General features: G+C 37.2%; 1 protein-coding gene across 3 annotated transcripts in view; it reads right to left on the reverse strand.

Moving 5' to 3' along the window:
• KCNK2 (potassium two pore domain channel subfamily K member 2) overlaps positions 1–20129 on the reverse strand; it is a 194184-nt gene that overhangs the window by 74861 nt on the left and 99194 nt on the right. For all 3 annotated transcript variants that reach the window (XM_060643824.3, XM_060643825.3, XM_060643823.3), the window contains exon 3: positions 9440–9557. In XM_060643824.3, coding sequence (XP_060499807.1) covers positions 9440–9557 — 118 coding nt within the window. The remainder of the gene's footprint in view (positions 1–9439; positions 9558–20129) is intronic.

Below are 20129 nucleotides of genomic sequence, written 5' to 3' on the forward strand. Positions count from 1 at the left end.
ATATCTGGGTTCTTCTGAGCACAGGGTAGGATTGCATTTCCCCACTTACGGTCTTGAAGTTGGTTTGGCCCCCATGTCATGTGAGTGAAGACAGTGTGTGCACTTACTGAAGCTCCATGAGCCAGTGTGCAGGTTCCCATGCACAGTTTCCCATGCTCTGGTCCCTATGCCAAAGTGACCAGGAAAGGCCACGGAAAGAGGGACGAGTGTCACCCGAAGTCTCTGAGCTAGAACAGTGGGCAGGGCCCTACTGTTAATCCACACTGAAGATACAGTGTGAATAAAAAATAAACTTTTATTTTGTAAATCCACCAAGATGTGGGGATTGTTTGTTACAGGAAATAACTTAGCATATCCTAACTAATATAAAGGCATACATTTTAAAAAATCATATAGCAAACAGATTCACACAAATATTAATCTTTATTATACTCAGCTAATAGTAATACCTCAAGGTTACATTATATACTATTTCAGTGATCACACTGTGGATTATCTATAGGTCACTTAAATAACCAATCAGCTCATTTCATTAAACCAAAATACACGTTAACTACATGAAGAAACTAGTCAAATCTGGCACTTAGTATTGTGATAATAACTGGTTTGAGCAAACCCTAATAAATTACATGAAGGCAAACACGATATGTATTATAAGAGTGAAAATGGGTGCATTCAAGGTGTAAGAAAAATGTATTTCTTTCTATGTTGACATTAGTAATATAAATAAATGTGCAAAAAATAATATTGGCTTATTTTAATAATAAGGTAATAAAAATTACTCTAATAAAAGCTTACTCTAATGTACTGTCATTCAGGATGTAAACTATTTTCACGTACATAATCTTATTTAACCTTCACAATAGCTCTGCGAGAAATACTAGCCCCACTGACAAACAAGAATATTAAGGATAATACAACAGCGACTAGATCGACAATACAACACTAGCTAGTGGCACGAAAACCTGGACTTAGAGTTTCTGCAGTGAAATGTGATGTCCCTTCTATTGGATCATTCCTTTAAAAAAGAGGGAGAAATATGTTCATCCTAAACTATACTATGTGAGTAAAACTAACGGAAGTGTCTACATAAGTATGCCCAGCACATTATTTAGCTGTAATACAATGTATATTAGGAAATCATGACCAGATCTATTATTTTTTTTAACTTAAAACACAGCTTCCATTATCTACAAATGCCACTGAAATTACCTATGAAAACGCACATTCTTTGAACCAGCAATTTGGGCAGCTTATGACTTTCATACCCCTCCTTTCCTTTTTTTCTTCTCTTGCCGCTTGCCCTTGGAAATTTTACGCCTTGATAGCATAGGGGGGAGCCTAAGCGCATTAAGGGAGAGGTGAAATACATCAACGAAATTTGCCCATGTATTTGTTGCTTTTGTTTTGATAATAAAATTGAAAGTGGAAGAGTCTGAAGATTTGTAATTAATCTTTCAATTCTTCCTATTATCAGTGACTTTCAATTGTTCCTATTATCAGTGTTTCCCCCCACCCCCAATGGGATGTCAGAACCAAGAGTTGGCTGCGTGAAATTCCAATTTCCAGTTAGAATTAGTCACATGTACATTGTACTTCATATCCACCCAAACCACCATACTTGCACACGAACCTCATTTGGCACAGGTACGTCTTTTGTAAACATCACGCTACATTTACAGCACCGCTTAAATAACAATGCCAATTTTCCAAGAGTAAGTTTGCACAAGTCTAAAGAATTTCACACACATGCAAAGGATTGGGAAGCAAACAAATATGTAGCATAATTACTAGCTGAAAGGAGACAGGTCCAGACAAAAGTTATTATCAAATGAATTATTGGAGGCAGCTACAAAAAGTATTTTTTTTTGATAATCATCTCTCCTAGTTTTAATCCCATTCAGAGCAGCGCTTGGATATTTGGTGGTCAGTCAGATGCTCTACAAAATTGATAACCCGTGGTAAACCATGCTCCATGTCAGTGGTTGAGAAGGGGGAGAAGGCAAGAAAAAAGTGGATTCTGTATCTCTTACGGGGCATGAACTTTGTGACAATTGCTTGCTTCCAATTTTGGAGGAATTTCTTGATCACAACATTTGACAGTGATAGCTTTCCAGAAGATTAAAAATAGGTTATTGCAAACTTTTCAAAAGCATGCAGAAACATATAAAAGCGTATTTTTTTCAGAGTACAAGCAGTTCCTGATGTGAACATACCCAACAAATGAACGACCACTATGCTATTATCATAGCCAGCCCTCCTCTTTCTGGGACCTTCAGTTTCTGTTAAACCTGTACTGTCTTGCTGTGTGTTTTCCTACTACCAAAACCAAACAAAAATGCTGCCTCACTCCCGGGAAGATTATATTCCTAATGTTCCTCAACCTCCTTCCAATCAGCACGGGATTCTAAGAACTAAGCGTTCTGAATTGAACTTCTTTGTGACTGATGTAACAAATCTATGCCCTGAGAAAAGATGACTAATCTATTTCATTATTTCTTTGGAGTTTACAATATATTTATGCAATAATTCTGCTTTATTGCTTATCAAATGTGATTTTGCACTCTGCAAACTTAACTACCATTCAGAAGATATCTTCTCTGAGAAATGCATGTTAACTTGGAAAAGAAATAAACCTATGTGAAGATTTTGAGTGACAGGAACATATGTTAATATCCTGAGATAGGCTCTATTTTCATTAATTTAAGTGGACGGGAGGAGAAACAGAATCAAAGATCCAAAACAATCTCTTAATTTCAACGTCTGTGTTTCAGCTGCACAAGGCCAGAATTACTTATTTTGGAAAAAATACTCATCCACTTTAACAAACTGGCATAAAGAAAAATGTGATGAGATTGTAGGGTCAGAACTAGAAGTCACCTTGCAAGATTGCCTTTTAAGCTGCCTAAAAACATTTAATTTTCCTTTAAAATGGGTTTCCGAAAACCAATCTGCAATGCTCTGAGGACAGCCGAGAGACTAGTGAAATGCCACAGAATAATGAGTGTACTACATTAATAAGATAACACTCAACACCCAAAGCTTACAACAACATCATCCTCTGGGAGAATGCTCTCTGTCAAATTCTACACCACCGTTTCAAGTCTATTCATTTCCCAGTTCGGATTGCAGCTTCATGAAATCGCCAAACTGAACAGAAAATAGTCGGACAATTTTCCCCTCACTCTTTCAGTTGTAGTTTTCTACCATATCCGACAGAAACGGTGGACTCCCTGCTAAAGACATGCATAAGGCCTCCCAGTTTACAATATAGCCTCTGTCTTTCCCAAACTGACGTTTCTTTGATTTGGAACCGCTGGTTAAAGTGATTCTAAACCTTTAGTTTTTTTTTTGTTTTTTTTTTTTTTTTTTGGTTATTTGTTGCTCTTTTTCTAATCAATTAGGCATTATGTTAAACAGGCGAAATAGGGGTTCACAGTAAATGTGTGACCATCGTCATAACAGCTTCACCAACTGAATCTAGGTAAAAGCGAACTGAAGGCGGTGGGCTGGTTCAAAATACAGGAAAAATAAACATAGAAGCTGCATAACTGATTTCAATCTCTACACTGAAGTGGTAGAAAACAAGAGTCCTTTGTAAATAGGAGAACTGCCACTCCAAGGAAATGTGTTCCATAAGCCTCAACATGATGCTTGCAGGATCTTACAGTTGCTAGAGTCCACAGTGGTGCCCTTGTTATTTGCATTCTGACGCTCAGAGATCGTGACTGAGCGATAAGCTTGGGCAAATCCTGACCCTGGCATTCCAATTTACTTTCCGCTGGGGAAAATCTCATTACATTTGAATGCCTTCAGGTAATAAAATCATCTGACATCTTATTCTAATCTTTAAACCGAACTCAAAGTATTATCCATTGCATCATTTTTGCCAACATCGTAAGTGATCGTAAGTGATTTCTTATTAGCTTTCAAATAACTTGGAAGAGAAAACACGAGTAGTCCCCCTTTGGCTCTGTTCTTAGGGATAAGTGTGTTTCCATCAGCGAACTTTCTCTCTTTTTTTTTAATCACATATCTGTCGAGGTGGCGGCGAGGAGGGCAAAAAGCGGACAGATACACGATTTACCCTCTTCGCCGCCACCTCCTCGGTTCAAGGCGACATCTTCGTTCACAGGGACTGATGCGACAACCTTCTCTCTGGTCTTCTTGCTTCTCCTCGCGCTCTCCGAATGGCAGCTGAGTCACATCATCCCTCTCATGTGCTTAAATCTTTCAGCGGCTCTTCCCACCGGATTCAGAATGTTGTCATGACTTCCTGAGTCCCAGACGCCCTGGCTCCTCTTAATCTCGCTAACCTTGCTTCTTCCTCCACGTCCTGCCACGGGGACTCATCCGTATCCCTTGAACATGCCCACGTCTGTCCCCCTCAGGCTCTCTGCCATTGCCGGCCCTCTCCCTGAACGCATCTTGGCCCTCTTCCCTACCTAGCTGCCGTCTTCTCATGCTTTGAGGTCACCTGCTCAGAGAGATCTTAAATCAGCCTCCTTCGGAACACCTCCCCCCACGTGCTCCCCCCTCTATCTACTATCACCACACAGGAACTTCTTGGGTGGCATTTATTGTCATCAGTAATGGTCTTGTTTTTTTTTTTTTTTTAATGTCCTGATTGATCATTCGTCTCTTCAGCCCTAATGAGAGCTCCGGGAACAAATCTACCACCTTGCGTTCCTAGTCTGTCTGAATCAAAGAACAAACAAGCAAAAGTTGAGGGAAGGGTGACTAAAGTGAAGCTTCCGAATAGAACACAATGTATGAATCTTGGCCATTGAAAAAAATTCTTTTCACGGGCTAGACTAGCCCTGTCTAGGAGTTGCAAGCCTGCTGCTTAAATATTCATTTCAATACTCAACTTCTGTTAGTCACCAAGGCCTGTTGAATCCTGCAGCTAATTACTTCAACATTTTGTCTTCCTCTCTTCTTGCAACATCAACTCCAACCATCTCAGTGAACCCTCCCATCCTTCTGTGGGTCACTGAGACGGTCTCCTAATTGCTCTCTCAACTGTCAGTCTCCACGCATCCTCTTCTTGACAGATGCACCTTCTAAAGTCACTTGCAACCTGTCACTTCATTCTCCAAAACAACTACAACCACAAAAAACCCAAAACCAACGGATGTTCTGTCTTATTGTAGTAGGTCCCAAATTCTCAAAACTCAAATTATATTCAGCTGAATTCTTGCCATCTGAACCAGCCAATAATATTAACCACTACTCCTTTAAACAATTCCTCTACTCTACACAAATTCTTACTTTTCTATCCGCAAAATAAACCAAGCTCATACCTCTTTGTATTCTTGCTCAGTCGCAGACCTGGGAGGCTATTTCCCCCTCCATTGACCTCAACCAAAACATTTTCTTCAAAGCATAGTTCAAATCCAACTTCTCTAATTAAGCCTTCCGTCCCAGCTCCAGCCCACATGTACTTTCCTTTTGCTCAGTCTTACTCCATTGTTTAAGCCACTGTTGCATATAACATTTGCTTATACAAGACTCATTTCTGTTATTCTTCAGCTATTTCATAAGTGTACATTCTATCTCCCCAGTTGGATTGCAAGCAGGGACTGTATCTTTTATGTCCTGGCAGTGGCAGAAATAGCCCTGATTCAACAGGAGCTACTTACATTGACTTGCTGATTTACATGGTTCTGAGGATAAATCCCTTCAAGTGCAAACAACAATTCTAGACAACTTGCAATTCCCAAGTAGAACATACTGTTCCCTAGCCCTAATCTCTCCCACACAGACTCCCAGTGCCGATGATGTTCCCCTTCCACCTTCACTCACCTGGAAAACTCCTAATTCTCTTTCCAGTCTCCACTAAGATAACATTTACTAAGAAAAGACAAGTATCCCTTGTCCCTTCCTTATCCATCTACCTATCCCAGTATCTCTGTAACATGTAGCTCCTAGATGTTCCCATTAAATACTCTTAACCCATAGCATGTGACACACTAGATTATAAATGACTGTTTGTCCACTGGCCTTCCTGACTGGTCTGTGTGCAACTTAGGCTCAACCGATTTATCTTTTATCTTTATAGCAGCAGAATGATGGTGCTGTATTATTTGTTGAATAAATAAATGAACAAACTAACAAAAAAGTTGGTCATAAAATCTGCTAAAAGAGCTAAGAATGAGGGCGCCTGCGTGGCTCAGTGGGTTAAGCATACGACTCTTGATCAGCATACGACTCATGACTCAGGTCATGATCTCAACGGTTCACGGGTTTGAGCACAACGTCGGGCTCTGCGCTGATAGTGCAGAGCCTGCTTGGGATTCTTTCTCTCCCTCTCTCTCTGCCCTTCCCCCCCTCAAAATAAATAAATATTTTTTTAAAGAGCTATTAAGAATGTGGCATAATAGGTCAATTTAGCATTATGTAATTTACAGCAAACCACAGTTCAGACCATTTAGAATGCCTACTTGTTACTAAATTCCAAAAATAATTGTTAAGCACCCCCTATGGATCAAGCATTGGGGATGCACAAAAGATGCAAACACAGAAAAATCCCTAACCTCACGGAACTAGTTGCATCTTACTAAGTGAGGTGGGGAGGAATATGGTGTGTGCTCTGCATTGTAAAGCACACAAATGCTCTCAGTAGAAGGTTTCTTTCTGCAAGGATGCTGACACTGAGATGATGCCGGCTTGGACCAAAATGGCGGCAGTCTGAATGGTGAGTAGCAGTTTAACTGTGGATGTGCTCTGAGGTAAGAGCCAACAGAACTGACTGATGACTGGAAGTGAGGTTTGAGAACAGCGAAGAATGGACTGGAGCCTGTGCAACTGTGGAATGGAATTTGTGCAGGGTTTGGAAGCATATGACTTTGGAGAGTATGTAGATATATGAAGAGAAACTGTGAAATTAGGCCTTAAGTTTTAATAATCTGTTTTGTATCATTAAACTTCCCTTGGGCATATTTCCAATGATAATAACAGTCCCTTTGGCTTCTTAGGCAAATTGATAACACCAAATAGACGCATCTTGGACAACTGTAGCTAACACAGCTCCGTCAAGCACTGCCTGTTCCAGGCACCGTGTAAAAGCCCCTGTAGGGGCGCCTGGGTGGCGCAGTCGGTTAAGCGTCCGACTTCAGCCAGGTCACGATCTCGCGGTCCGTGAGTTCGAGCCCCGCGTCAGGCTCTGGGCTGATGGCTCGGAGCCTGGAGCCTGTTCCCGCTTCTGTGTCTCCCTCTCTCTCTGCCCCTCCCCCGTTCATGCTCTGTCTCTCTCTGTCCCAAAAATAAATAAAAAAAAAAAAAAAAAAAAAAAAAAAGCCCCTGTAATTTATTCTACAAAACTGTCTCAAATTCTTTTTTTAAATAACTAATGCAATGCAGCCAGTGCTAGAGGTTACAATGTCTGTGATTGTTAAAAACCACTTCAAAGCTCACATAATTATTGTCATTACAAAGATTAATAATTATACTTTGAATTTTATTGGATGATGACTTAAGTGTCAAAAGGACACGCATAAAGAAGCCAAAATTTTTATCCTGCCCTAGATCATAATCTGTTCTAAGGTCATAGGAGATGACCTTGACCTAGGAGTAAAAGACCATGGAGGAAGTGTGGGTGACCTAGAATGACTTAATCCACCTAAGACTAAAGCCTGAGATAGAACAGTAGAGAATGTGGGCTGTTGTCAGGTAGCTACCTAAACAACCTAAATAATCAGCTACTGTGCTTAATGGCTATAATTTGGGGTAAGGCTGGTAATAATGGTTTATTTTTTCATGTGTTGAAGTATATGTCTGCAAAACTTACTGAATTTGGGATTCAAGATATGAGACTGTTTACAAACATAGGATGCAACAGTAAGTCAGCATAATGACTAAGTCTCTTGCAGAATAATTTAGTGGTGGTCATGAAGAGTTATAACTTGGACTTTTGAGTTTTCATTGGGCAGAAACAAACCACTCTCACTGAGTCTGTGAAGTTTCTTTTCTCTTCTAGACTCTAAGTAGTTTACACAATAAACAGTTATTTCCATAGTAGAAATGGCCAAGATGTCTAAGCTCTGAGGTTAACCTGTCATTATGGTTAGAAATCCAGGTTGCCATTCTTCCAGATTTTCACAGCCACACCACTTTTGACCTAGCTGCTGGAAACAGAAAAGTAAATATAGTTCCTTGACCTCTCAACAAAGGCAAAAATCAACACGCTCAGGTATTTATTTCACTGGCAAGTGATCCAGCACAAAGAGTCATTATGGTGGATTTGGATAATGACAAGACTCTACAAATTTTTTTTTCCAAAGGAAGATTTTAAGCAAGAGTTCATCCATACGTTGTCTCTGTCCTCTTATTTAGGACTCTGATATAAAGTACTGATTTGAAAATCTTATCCACTTCATAATTTATCAATGGCATCACATAATAACATGAAAACTTTTAGAATCGTAATTCACACCCCAAAATCAGACATCAGGCCCATGAGAGGAAATCTCATCACAAGCATATGTCGAAGGGAAGAATTCTTCCACTTAAAATTCCTTCATAACTGGGATGAGTCATTTCCTTCCCTATCTTGAAAATTATGTTTTAAACCCACCTCCTTCCATGTAACAAGACAGCTGTAACCCTTCCTAATCCCCACGGCATGGCAAGCATGGATTGCTCTATGGGGTCTGTATTTATAGCCTCTGGATATTTCTTGGGCACTGAATGACTAACTACCAGAAGAAAAGTCCTCTATATACACCCTCTCTGCTTCCTAGAAAGTGCTGAGTGTATGCACAGTCAAGCCCAAAAAGAGACCCTGTTCCACTATGAGGTCCTTTTTAGATTTTTATAACAAACAACATGAGTAGAAGGCAAACAGCGAGGGTTTAGACTTTAATTCTTTTTGTAATCTTCATATTTCGGTGTTGGTTTTTTTACACATGTGCACTACTGCAAACACAATATATTTTTAAAAATCCCTGAAGCAATCATGACAGGCAAGCATATAAGAACAGGGATAATCTGTTGAACTATAGAGTTAAAATTTACAAATTGGTAAAGGTCATATCAGATAAGAACTTCATGAAAAGAATGTCAAAACGGTACTCAAACGTTTTCTTTCTACACTAAAGAATCAAAGAGGCAGGAAAATTTAAAACCACTTGTCCCCCCCCAAAATCATCATTTCAAGCCATTTCCTGACATCCCTATCCATTAGTCAAATGACTCAAGTACACTGCTTTTGGGGTTCATATGCACTTTAAACATAAATTAGTATTCTGGTACAATAACGAATTCATTTCCACCATCCCTTTGTTCAAACCTTTCAACGTTCTTTTCAAAATCCATTTACGAAAGTCTAGTTTTCTACATGCTATAGACCAAATTGACCCGCCATAAAAGAAAAATTCAAACATGAAGTTTAGCTCACAAGCTGTACCAAGATTAGAAAACAAGATAAGTTGTCTCCTACCTATAGTTGTTATAACAGTGCCAGCAAAGAAGAAGGAACTTCCCAAATCCCAGTGACTGATTTGATTGGAGGTGTTTCCTAAAGGTATAATCCCTGCATTTATTGCTGCCACTATTTGCTGCAAGTTTAAAAAGAAATTTATCAGTACACACAAATCACACGGAGGCATCAAACAGCACATATTTCACCCTAGTTGACGAATTAGACAAAGAATCCATTTTAAGGCTTGCTTTTTCATTTGGAGTGTACAATACAGATTAAGGCTTTCTACTAAAGAATTTAATAAGTTACATGATAAGAAAATTGTATCTGATATCAAGTGAATGGATCTGTATGGAGCATATCATACTGCACCAATATGCATTTGTATCTCTTCTGTTAGCATATTGAGTGACTTATTTGAATCAACTACTATTTTTTTAGGAAGCAACACAGAGCAAAAATATTGCACACTTACAATTTAAATAATATATAAAAGCTTCATCAAAAAGCAGGTTATTTCCAAAGTGCTAATCATTTTGAATGTTTCAGCCAAGCCTGGTTTGTGTATAGCTGTAGAGTGTATATAACAATAAGATGCTTTTTTAAAAAGGCAATAGCAATTCACTATCAAACTTAAGTTACTCCATGTATATCTAGATTCTTAGAATCTCTGCAGATTCTTTATAAATTCGATTACAATCTCATAGCATCACCAAAATATCACCAAAAGCCCCTAGATGACAATCAACAATATTCATATAGGGACACTAGGATCTGGACACTGCCTTGAGTGGTAAGGAGAGACAGACAGAAAGATGACATTATAATCTCCTAAATCATCAGATGTTGAGCAGAGGATAGGGATATCCAGAAGAACAAAACACAGAAGAGAACATGTTAGGAGAAAATTGTGTAGTAAAAGAGAGACATACGGATCGTAGGAAAAGGTGTTTTCTGCGTATAGTTTTAGAGATCTTTATCATTTAATTTCCAGATTTTAAAATTGGAAGGAGCTTCATTTGATAGACAAGGAAATTAAATACTGAGAGAGGTAAAGTGATTTGTTTAAGCTCAGTCTATTGGCAAATGGACAAAAACTGCACTGTGAAAATGGAGGGCACTACCCCAGAAAGTTACCGTCAGATGGAAAAGAGCATGTAATCCAGAGCTGAAAATGCAATATAAAATTACATTTGTCTGATTTGTTTTACCTTATAAACTAAAACTTTAGTAGTTCTGTGTAAAGTTAATTAAATGGCCATGCTCTCTTAAAATTTTAAACAATATAGGGGCGCCTGGGTGGCTCAGTCAGTTAAGTGTCCGACTTCGGCTCAGGTCATGATCTCATGGTTTGTGGGTTCAAGCCCCGCGTCGGGCTCTGTGCTGACAGCTCAGCGCCTGGAGCCTGCTTCGGATTCTGTGTGTCCCTCTCCCTCTGCCTCTTCCCTATTTGCTCTCTCTCTCTCAAAAATAAGTAAACGTTAAAAAAATTTAAAAAAAAATTTTAACAATATATATTTATTATAAAAAATTTAGGAAAATACAGAAAGGCATAACAAGAATAAAACTTATCCACAATTCCAGACTCCAGAGATAAACACTGTTAATGTATTAAAGTATCTATTCCTGGTGTTTTGCTATACTTTTTACATGGTTGGATTTATGAAATATATGAAACATATACTCTATTTTTACTTAATATTTTTCTATATGTAGTTTTTCTTTGTCATTACCGTATTTACTTAATCACTGCCAGATATGTAGGCATATAAGCTGTTCTAAAATTTCTTATTATGAAAAGTGCTGCTCTGAACATATTTATGTATAAATATATTTTTTTCATTTCTGAATACTTCATTGGGACAGATTGCTAGAAATAAGTTTGCCACATTAAAAACTATGAGTATTTGGGGGCACCTGGGTGGCTCAATTAATTGGTTAAGCATCTGAATCTTGATTTCTGCTCAGGTCATGATCTCACAGTTTGGGAGATGGAGCCCTGCTTCCCGCTCTGTGCTGACACTTCAGAGCCTCCTTGGGACTCTCTCTCTCTCTCTCTCTCTGGCCCTCCCTGGCTCACACGCATGCACGTGCTGTCTCTCTCTCTCTCTCTCTCTCTCTCTCTCTCAAAATAAATAAATAAACATTAAAAAAAGATTATGAATATTTTAACGTTCTTGATATATAGTAGCAAGCAGCTGTCCAGGAAGGTTGTTATAATTTACAACTGCCCTCCCAACAATTTACAAGTGCTTAGCAATGCTATTACCTCTAATATTAATATTTTATCCTTAGTGAATTGATAAGAATTGTTTACATTTATATATCCTTTATCGTGTGTAAAGGTAAATAACAATGCTTCCTTTATTATCCATCAAATGTACACAAATATAGATAAATGCACATATATGCACACAGCACACAATGAAGCTAATTTTGAACATATTTCCACTGTTTGGATATATATGAAATCTATAAATTAATTAAGGAAACTGAACATTAATGCATAGAGAAACTTCCTATCACAGAACATGGTATGAATCTCCAGTGACTGAGTCCCCTTTAATTTCCTGAAATAAAGTACTTATATATGCTTCACATAGGTCTGTAAGGTTATTCTTAAGTATTTTATGTTTTTCCATTTTAAATTATAACTAGTCATAGCTGCTGAATACACAAATATATATTGCCTATTCTCTGCACTAGTAATTCTCATTTTTTTTCCTCAAAACCACTTTATAGTCTCAAAAGTTATTGAAGGCATCAAGGAGGTTTGTATATATGAGTTATAACTTTTGATATTTACTATATTTATTGGAATTTCTAATTTTCAAAACGTTTTTGATTAATTCATGTAAAAATAAAATAAGGCCATTATACATTAACATAAGTAACCTACGTTTATGAAGATTATTATGTTTTCCAAAACAAAAAAAATAGTGAGAAGTGAGGCACTGTTTTGTAACTTATAAATCTCTTTTTTTTTCAATATATGAAGTTTATTGTCAAATTGGTTTCCATACAACACCCAGTGCTCATCGCAAAAGGTGCCCTCCTCAATACCCATCACCCACCCTCCCCTCCCTCCCACCCCCCATCAACCCTCAGTTTGCTCTCAGTTTTTAACAGTCTCTTATGCTTTGGCTCTCTTCCACTCTAACCTCTTTTTTTTTTCCTTCCCCTCCCCCATGGGTTTCTGTTAAGTTTCTCAGGATCCACATAAGAGTGAAACCATATGGTATCTGTCTTTCTCTGTATGGCTTATTTCACTTAGCATCACACTCTCCAGTTCCACCCATGTTGCTACAAAGGGCCATATTTCATTCTTTCTCATTGCCACGTAGTACTCCATTGTGTATATAAACCACAATTTTTTTATCCATTCATCAGTTGATGGACATTTAGGCTCTTTCCATAATTTGGCTATTGTTGAGAGTGCTGCTATAATTATAAATCTCTTAAATATCCTGCTTGATAGAAAACATTTAGATTCTAATATATGCTTCTGTGTTCAACCTACTGGAGAGCACATCACATAGCCTCTGGAAAAACTCCACTGTAAACTCATGAGGCAATGAGAGCAGAAAAGGCAAAAACATCTCAGTATTTTCAAAAACATAGCTTTGACCACATCAAACCTCTGAAAGGGTCTTGGGACCACATCTTGAGAATCTGCTATATACTGAACTCGTATTTTTCTTTTGTTGTCTGATTTTGTTTTCTACCTGGAGAACCAAAGTAAGCAAGCATACAGCTTACAAATAATGGCATTTTATCTCTGCGTCTTCCAAAAGTTATGTTTTATTATCTTTCATCTCTTATTACATTGGCCAGCATCTCCGGAGCAATGTTAAATAAAAATAATTGAGAGCACATTTGTTTGTTTTTTGTCACATAAAAAGTGGTTTTAGTGTTTTATCATTAAATATATTTACTATTGGCAAGGAAATGGTATTTAATTAAATAATTACAAGAGCAGGCAAATAAAAGGGACACATAAACAGAACTTAAAAGCCTAAAAATGTCTTTGGAAATATTTTAAGATAGCAATAAACATACAAGGGATGTACACACAAACATTATAAGCACAGGCACAATAATCTCTAGCTTTGCAACTCCCAGGAAAACTAATGTTTCCAGTAAAAAAAAAAACAAGGAAAAGGAGGTTGGGATTTAGACAGATTATAACTGCATCCAAAGTATAGTTTTATATTTTAGAGACATTTCGTCAACACATTCATTTATTCAAAAATATTTACCAACTGTTTATGATGCTAGGTAATGGGGAAACAACAGAGAAGTAAAAAAAAATAAGGGTGATCAATTTATAAGTGAAAAAAGATAAAACACGTCTTTAGACTCCACCCTATTAAATAACATTATTTGATTACTAGATGCAAGCTAATTTTGCCAACAATTGACTTAAAACAGCCTACGTGGTCAGCACCATTATTTTAGCCCATTCTTTTGCTTCTCAATGATGAGGTGCAACATTACCCAGACTCTGGGATAACATCCACAAGTTATTTAAATGCAAAGGAAGCAAATGTAGACTCAGAAACAGTAATGTTTGGCAATGTGTGGGTTGTAGATAGTTATCACAGAGCTTGAGATGGAACTGGTGACATGTCAGATCACTATGAGAATGAGTCTACCATGAGGTTCCTAAATTGGAATATTCTTACGATTTTATTTTATGTTTTTGTACAAGGTCTCTTGGTCAACAGCTACAAGAAACTGCATGCCCTTTGACAAGTGTACTGATATAGATCTAAGAGTCTCTGCAATTTCATCAATTCAGGCCATCAAAGCATTTAACAAATGCCTTCGTTAAAACTGTTTGTGCATGTGCCATATAATGTGACTAAAGTAACAATCATGTCATCAATAATAACTTTTGTGGACAATCGAGTCATGTTGATAAGTTACGAATAAATTGAATTGTTTAGATTAGAATAAAGGACATTTTGGTCCTATAAATTTCATCCTAACATATTATTACTTGAAGTCTTGATTAAGGAAGGGTTTCCAAACTTAAAATATACAATTAGAAACAGTATAAGACAATCTTGTTTGGATTCACATTTCATTTTTGCTCTTCAGTATATAGACAATCATAGAATGTGCGTTAAGAAAAAGAAGCTGAATACATGGTTCTACTCAAGAATATAAATTGTAACTTCAGAAACAGAGCTCTAAGAGCTTTATACTCACTGAGCTGATAAAGGTAATTACTCATAACAGTTATGATGAAAAATCCGAGTTCCATGACAGCGATGTCTTTAGAACAGAAGTTCACAGAGTTCTACTGTGATTTTGTGCCTACTTGAATTGTAAGACGTTGATATCTCAATGTCATTTGGAGTTCTGGAACCATATTCAGCTTTGACACCAAACATTGATAGGACACACTTATTTGTAATTGTATGAGACTAACCTCGGAACGCAAGGCAATCATTGACTATCATGAAAATGTTCCCGTGAGGCCAATACCTAGGAACAACTTTTTCATGTGGTAAAAGGTACCTGACTAGCTATTTTGTCATTGAAGGAAATTATGTTGAAAATTAAGTAACCCTTCGTACCCATCAGTAAGTAACCCATCAGTACACCTGATGAATGTACTGTTTTCAGAGTGGGTTATATCATAGATCTTAAAACACAGGTCACACTGGAGGCTCTGATTTCGCTTTTTCCCCCTTTACTCAGATGCTCAGATGTTCATGCTCATCTAAACAATACAGAATGTTCTGAAGGAATGCCTTCTCCAAATTCCTCCTCTGTTAATATCGTAATCATGACTTCATTAAAATACATTTTCATACCTCTAATCCTAAAAGTAAAGTCACATTAAAGTTTTAAATGATGTAAAAATTCTAAACTGCGGGTATCAACTATTAGCTCCCAACCGGGTTATACCAATGATGTCTGTATCATTGACATATCATTGACGTGGCTCAATGACAACTTCTTTTGGCTGGGTATTTAAGATGGACCTCATGTTTTTCTCATATGGAAAAGAACACTATTTCCAATCATTGACATCAGGGGCCAAATCCAGTTATACTTACACTGGCATCTGTATTATTAAACAGTTCCTTAACGAGAAACATAAGTATTATCTTGCCAGATTTCCATAAGAAACAATTACATATCTTTTTGTGCCACTATTTGCTCGTGGAGGAGCAAGTTTTATCCCGAGAGGGGCCTAGCCTTGAGGAAAAGAATTAAATCACACATTCACAACACCTCATCCGAACACTTCAAGTATGCAAGCAAGATTATTTTGAAAGACTTGAAGAGTCCATAATGAGAAAAGCGAAATAATAATTGATGCTCTCATTGCCAAAGAACTTTGTGAGAAGACATAGCAGTAGGTATCATTACTATGTATTGTTATACCACAAAAATAATCATCATCCATCAATTATACACTGTGACGTATGAGTACCGTTGCCAAAAGCTACAGGATCATTGTTGATCCCATTCTTAATCTTCTGGGTATATGTCAACACCATGATCACCTAATGTCAGATGATGTGAACTGCTTTCAAGGGTCCTGCTGATAAATCCAGAGACTATCTCAAGATGGCCTTTACTCTTACAGGCGCATAATTCACATACGTCATTGTGGAGCCTAGGCAACCCTGACTGGTATATTTAAATCAATGCAAAGTCACATTTGTTTGTGTATTTCCTAATAGTTTTTGTTTTGTTTTGTTTTTACAGTTTATACATTTAGAGAGAGACAGAGAGACACAGAGAAAGACAGACAGAGAGAGAGAGAGGGGGAGAGAATGAGCTGGGGAGGGGCAGAAAGAGAGGGGGACAGAATATCCAAAGTGAGCTGTGTGCTGACAGCAGCGAGCCTGATGCAGGGCCTGACCTCACGAACCGTAGGATCATGACGTGAGCTGAAGTCGGATGCTTAAAGAACTGAGCCACCCAGGAGCCCCTAAGAGTTCTTTTAAACTTGATTGGCCATATCTATCTGAAATGTTCTTTACAGATATAATTTGCACAAGAAGCCTCTCCTCTGATGTCAGTGACATGTGGTAGTCTTTAATCACTGGGACTGCTTCTTGGACATATCAGATTAGGTTCAACTGAAAGGGAGCATCATAGATCTTTAGTGTAAACTTACATACAGAGGAATCCCATGCTACGTCCTTTGTATTACTGGGAAAAATGCCCAGAAACTATGGGCAGAAAATGCTTCTTCACTTTTTTGTCCTTTCATGGTATTCTGGAAGCTAAAGTAATGACACTGGCTTCCTTGCATGAGATAATATTTCTGTCAGAGTACCACTTGGGACCATTGACAGTCCAGTGAGGGAGGAAACAACTTCTTGAAAACCACACTGTATTACCATATTGATCCACAAGACTATCCTAGTCCAGCGGCAGCTCTCAGCTAATGACAGTACTAGGTTGAACCATATAAAATTGCCAATAGCTAAGCCCTTCTGGGTCTATAAGATGGTAATTTCATATTAGCATACAAGAGAATAGCATGTAATAATATGCTAACTTTCATTTCGGTGGGATATTTATTACTGCAGCATTAAAGCTAATTCCCATAAGCAGAAACTGTGAATATCAAATCAATCTATTACGTTCTTGCTTATAGTTCTATGTGAAGAATATATACATCTTAGATTGATTAAAACCCTGTATGGCTGAGAATACTGTTTTGAGAAAACATGGGCCAACTGATGAATTCTTATTGGGGATTCCAGTTGTGTCCAACTTTTGCATATATCTGAAAAGGCAGGAGTTTTATCTAATAGTTAAGATGTTTATATTTTGTAAAAGGACATTTATATATTCATCATTTGCTATCAAATATTGCATATAGTATACATTCTAGCCTCCAATTTGATAAAGGAACTTGAGACACATTACATGAAATTTAGTTTTTCAGAAATTCTAGTTATGCAGAGATAAAGCTTTTGTTTTAGCTAGGAAAAGTAGAGGAATCTACATAAATCCCTGAAAGAATGAGAAATTCCAAAATTACATTCCACAGTTAAATAAACTGTTATATGCAAGTATTGACAAAGGTTAGATTTTTAAACTAGCATCAATAATCTTTTTCCTTTGAGAAAATGTATTACTGATTTCTGTGGAGAAAGAAAATGGAGTAGTACATTTGCATATTTTATACAGAACACAGGTGATTAAACCATTCTAAATTTAGAGTCTGGTAAAGAAGCAAGTTTTCAAGGTTTCTCCAGTGTATATCTTTTAAGTAAGAAAGGTAATGCTATGATGTTTTTAATCTACTGTTCTTGCTGGATACAATTTGAATCAGAATACATTTCATGTTTTTTTTTTAAAGGCTTTAAAAATCTTTGAACGTATTTCCATGTAATCCATTACCTATGTTTAATTGCACATTGATTAGAAAAAAATTTTTTAATTATTTTTTTTAATTTTAGGGTGAGAGAGAGAGAGCATGAGTCAGGGGGAGGGGCAGAAGGAAAGCGAGAGAATCTTAATCAGGTTCCACGCTCAGTGTGGAGCAACCTGGACCCTGGAGTCATGACCTGAGCCAAAATCCAGAGTCAGACACTCACCTGACTGAGCCACGCAGGCATCCCCAATTAGACACTCCTTATAAAGAAGCATCCTTTTTTTAAAAAAACAAAAAACTTAATTCTTTCTTTATTTTTTTTTTTTTTAAAGTAAGCTCTACATTAAATGTGGGGCTTGAACTCACAACCCTGAGATCAAGAGTTGTGCACTCTACCAACTGAACCAGCCAGGTGCCCCCCAAAAACTTAATTCCTATAACCTAAAAAAGGATAGTATTTCCTAAGGGAAGCAGTTTCCGCATAGTAGATGTTAGAAAGCACCTCTAAAAATAAACATCTTGCTTACCTTCCCATCTCTTTCCTTCTATTTACAGATTATACCATCGCATGTCAAAGCTATTTTTATACAGACTAATGAAATGTACAGCTTTTTTCTTGCTCTTTTTAAAGTGTAAATTTATTTCCTATTAGCAGAAACAAAAACTTAAAATCCAGAGTAGGAAAGAACAGGGAGTGAGAGATGGATGTCATCAACAGAGCCCAAAGCAAGAGGCATACTTCTTGGTATAAGAGCTGCCTTCCTTGGTTATATCCACTTTGGAATACAATTTTAATGGTAAAATTAATGTACAAATGACTGGATTTTGGAAAAATAAGAATAAAAAAATCACTCACAGTCCCTAAAACCATTTTTGAACATACATATATATTCAACTTTTGGTTTTGTTAACAATTATCCATTAAATGTGCTTTCAACTATATTCATATCACATAAGATTTCGTAAGGCATTTTGAAGCCATTAATACCTTATTTCATAGTCATCAATACCTCACTGAGTAGCTACATGTAAAATAGTTCACATAACCAACCTTCTACTAATGAATACATTTGGATGACTGTATCCAAGTTCGAATGACCATTGGCAAAGTTGTTATAGAGATGATTTATACATCAGACAAGGACGGAACATGAAACACTACAATTCTGTTATTCTCAAGGACGGAACATGAAACACTACAATTCTGTTATTCTTGGAGTCCTGCATGAAATCACACTGTGGTATAGAAAGGATAAAATGTGGTCAAGACCCTGAGTTCTTGCAACTCTGGAGAGCCAGAAAAATACATGTGAAGCAAGCATACTAAAATATGCATTCCCACAGCTGTGCATGCTTCCATATTTTCCTGGATTCCATATTATTTCTAGGGCATATTAATATTCTACCAGAATATTAATCTCTGTCTATCTTTCTGGCCCCTTCCACCTCATCTCAGCATAAGTACAGGCAGTAGAAAAGAGATTAATAAAAGAATAGGACAATATGGAGAAAGAAGGAGGTAGAACAAGAAGTCAGGAAGAAACAAAAGAGCAAGTGGGGGGCAGGGGGCGGGGGGAGATAAAAGATAACAAAGAAGAGACAGTTCTAGGAGAATAAGATAGGAACTTAATTCAAGTCATAGTCACTCTGTCTAGGAAGTTCTTTTAAAGGAGGTTGCCCTTAAAATAGGATGCAAGTAGGCAGAAAACTGAGATCAAGAAGACACAGTATCTAAGACAATATTTTTATACCATTTTGCCTGGGGCATGCCACACTAACCATCATTTATTCATGCGCTGTTTTAAAGGCCTGAAGTTCGAAACTGATGAGAAAAAGAAATGGCCCAAAATGACGCAAAGCGAATTTTACTCTGTCAATTACGTGGATCCATAGAATTCCCAAATTTAGAGATTCTGATGGCTTTTTCAGTAAAACACCACTGATCTCTAATTCAGTTGGTTTTCCAGCACACTTAAGCCCATATTTCCATAACAGATACAAATTTAAACAAAAAAGTACTTTAACCTATATAAAAGTCATCACAGAGGAAATGGGGAAATTATTCGAGTCTCCACAGAAAAGCAACCCTTTTCTTTATTATAGGTTTTTAAAACAAATGATTTTTTTTTCTTGCCTTTTCTGAATTTGTAACTAAAAGATCATAGCAAGGACGGAAAATCTCAGGTTCTGAAAATGCACACACACAGCCAACAAAGTGACCAACTAAGGAAATTTGTGTTTGAATAAATCAAACTTCCCATTACCAAAATCAGTCATCAGTAAGGGCAAAATATCACATTACTAGAATATTTCAATAATATTCGGATCGGCAGTTCCTCTGTTTCAGCCCCT

The sequence above is a fragment of the Panthera onca genome, chromosome F1, assembly GCF_046562875.1.
Source record: "Panthera onca isolate mPanOnc1 chromosome F1, mPanOnc1 haplotype 2, whole genome shotgun sequence".
Classification (NCBI taxonomy): Eukaryota; Metazoa; Chordata; class Mammalia; order Carnivora; family Felidae; genus Panthera; species Panthera onca.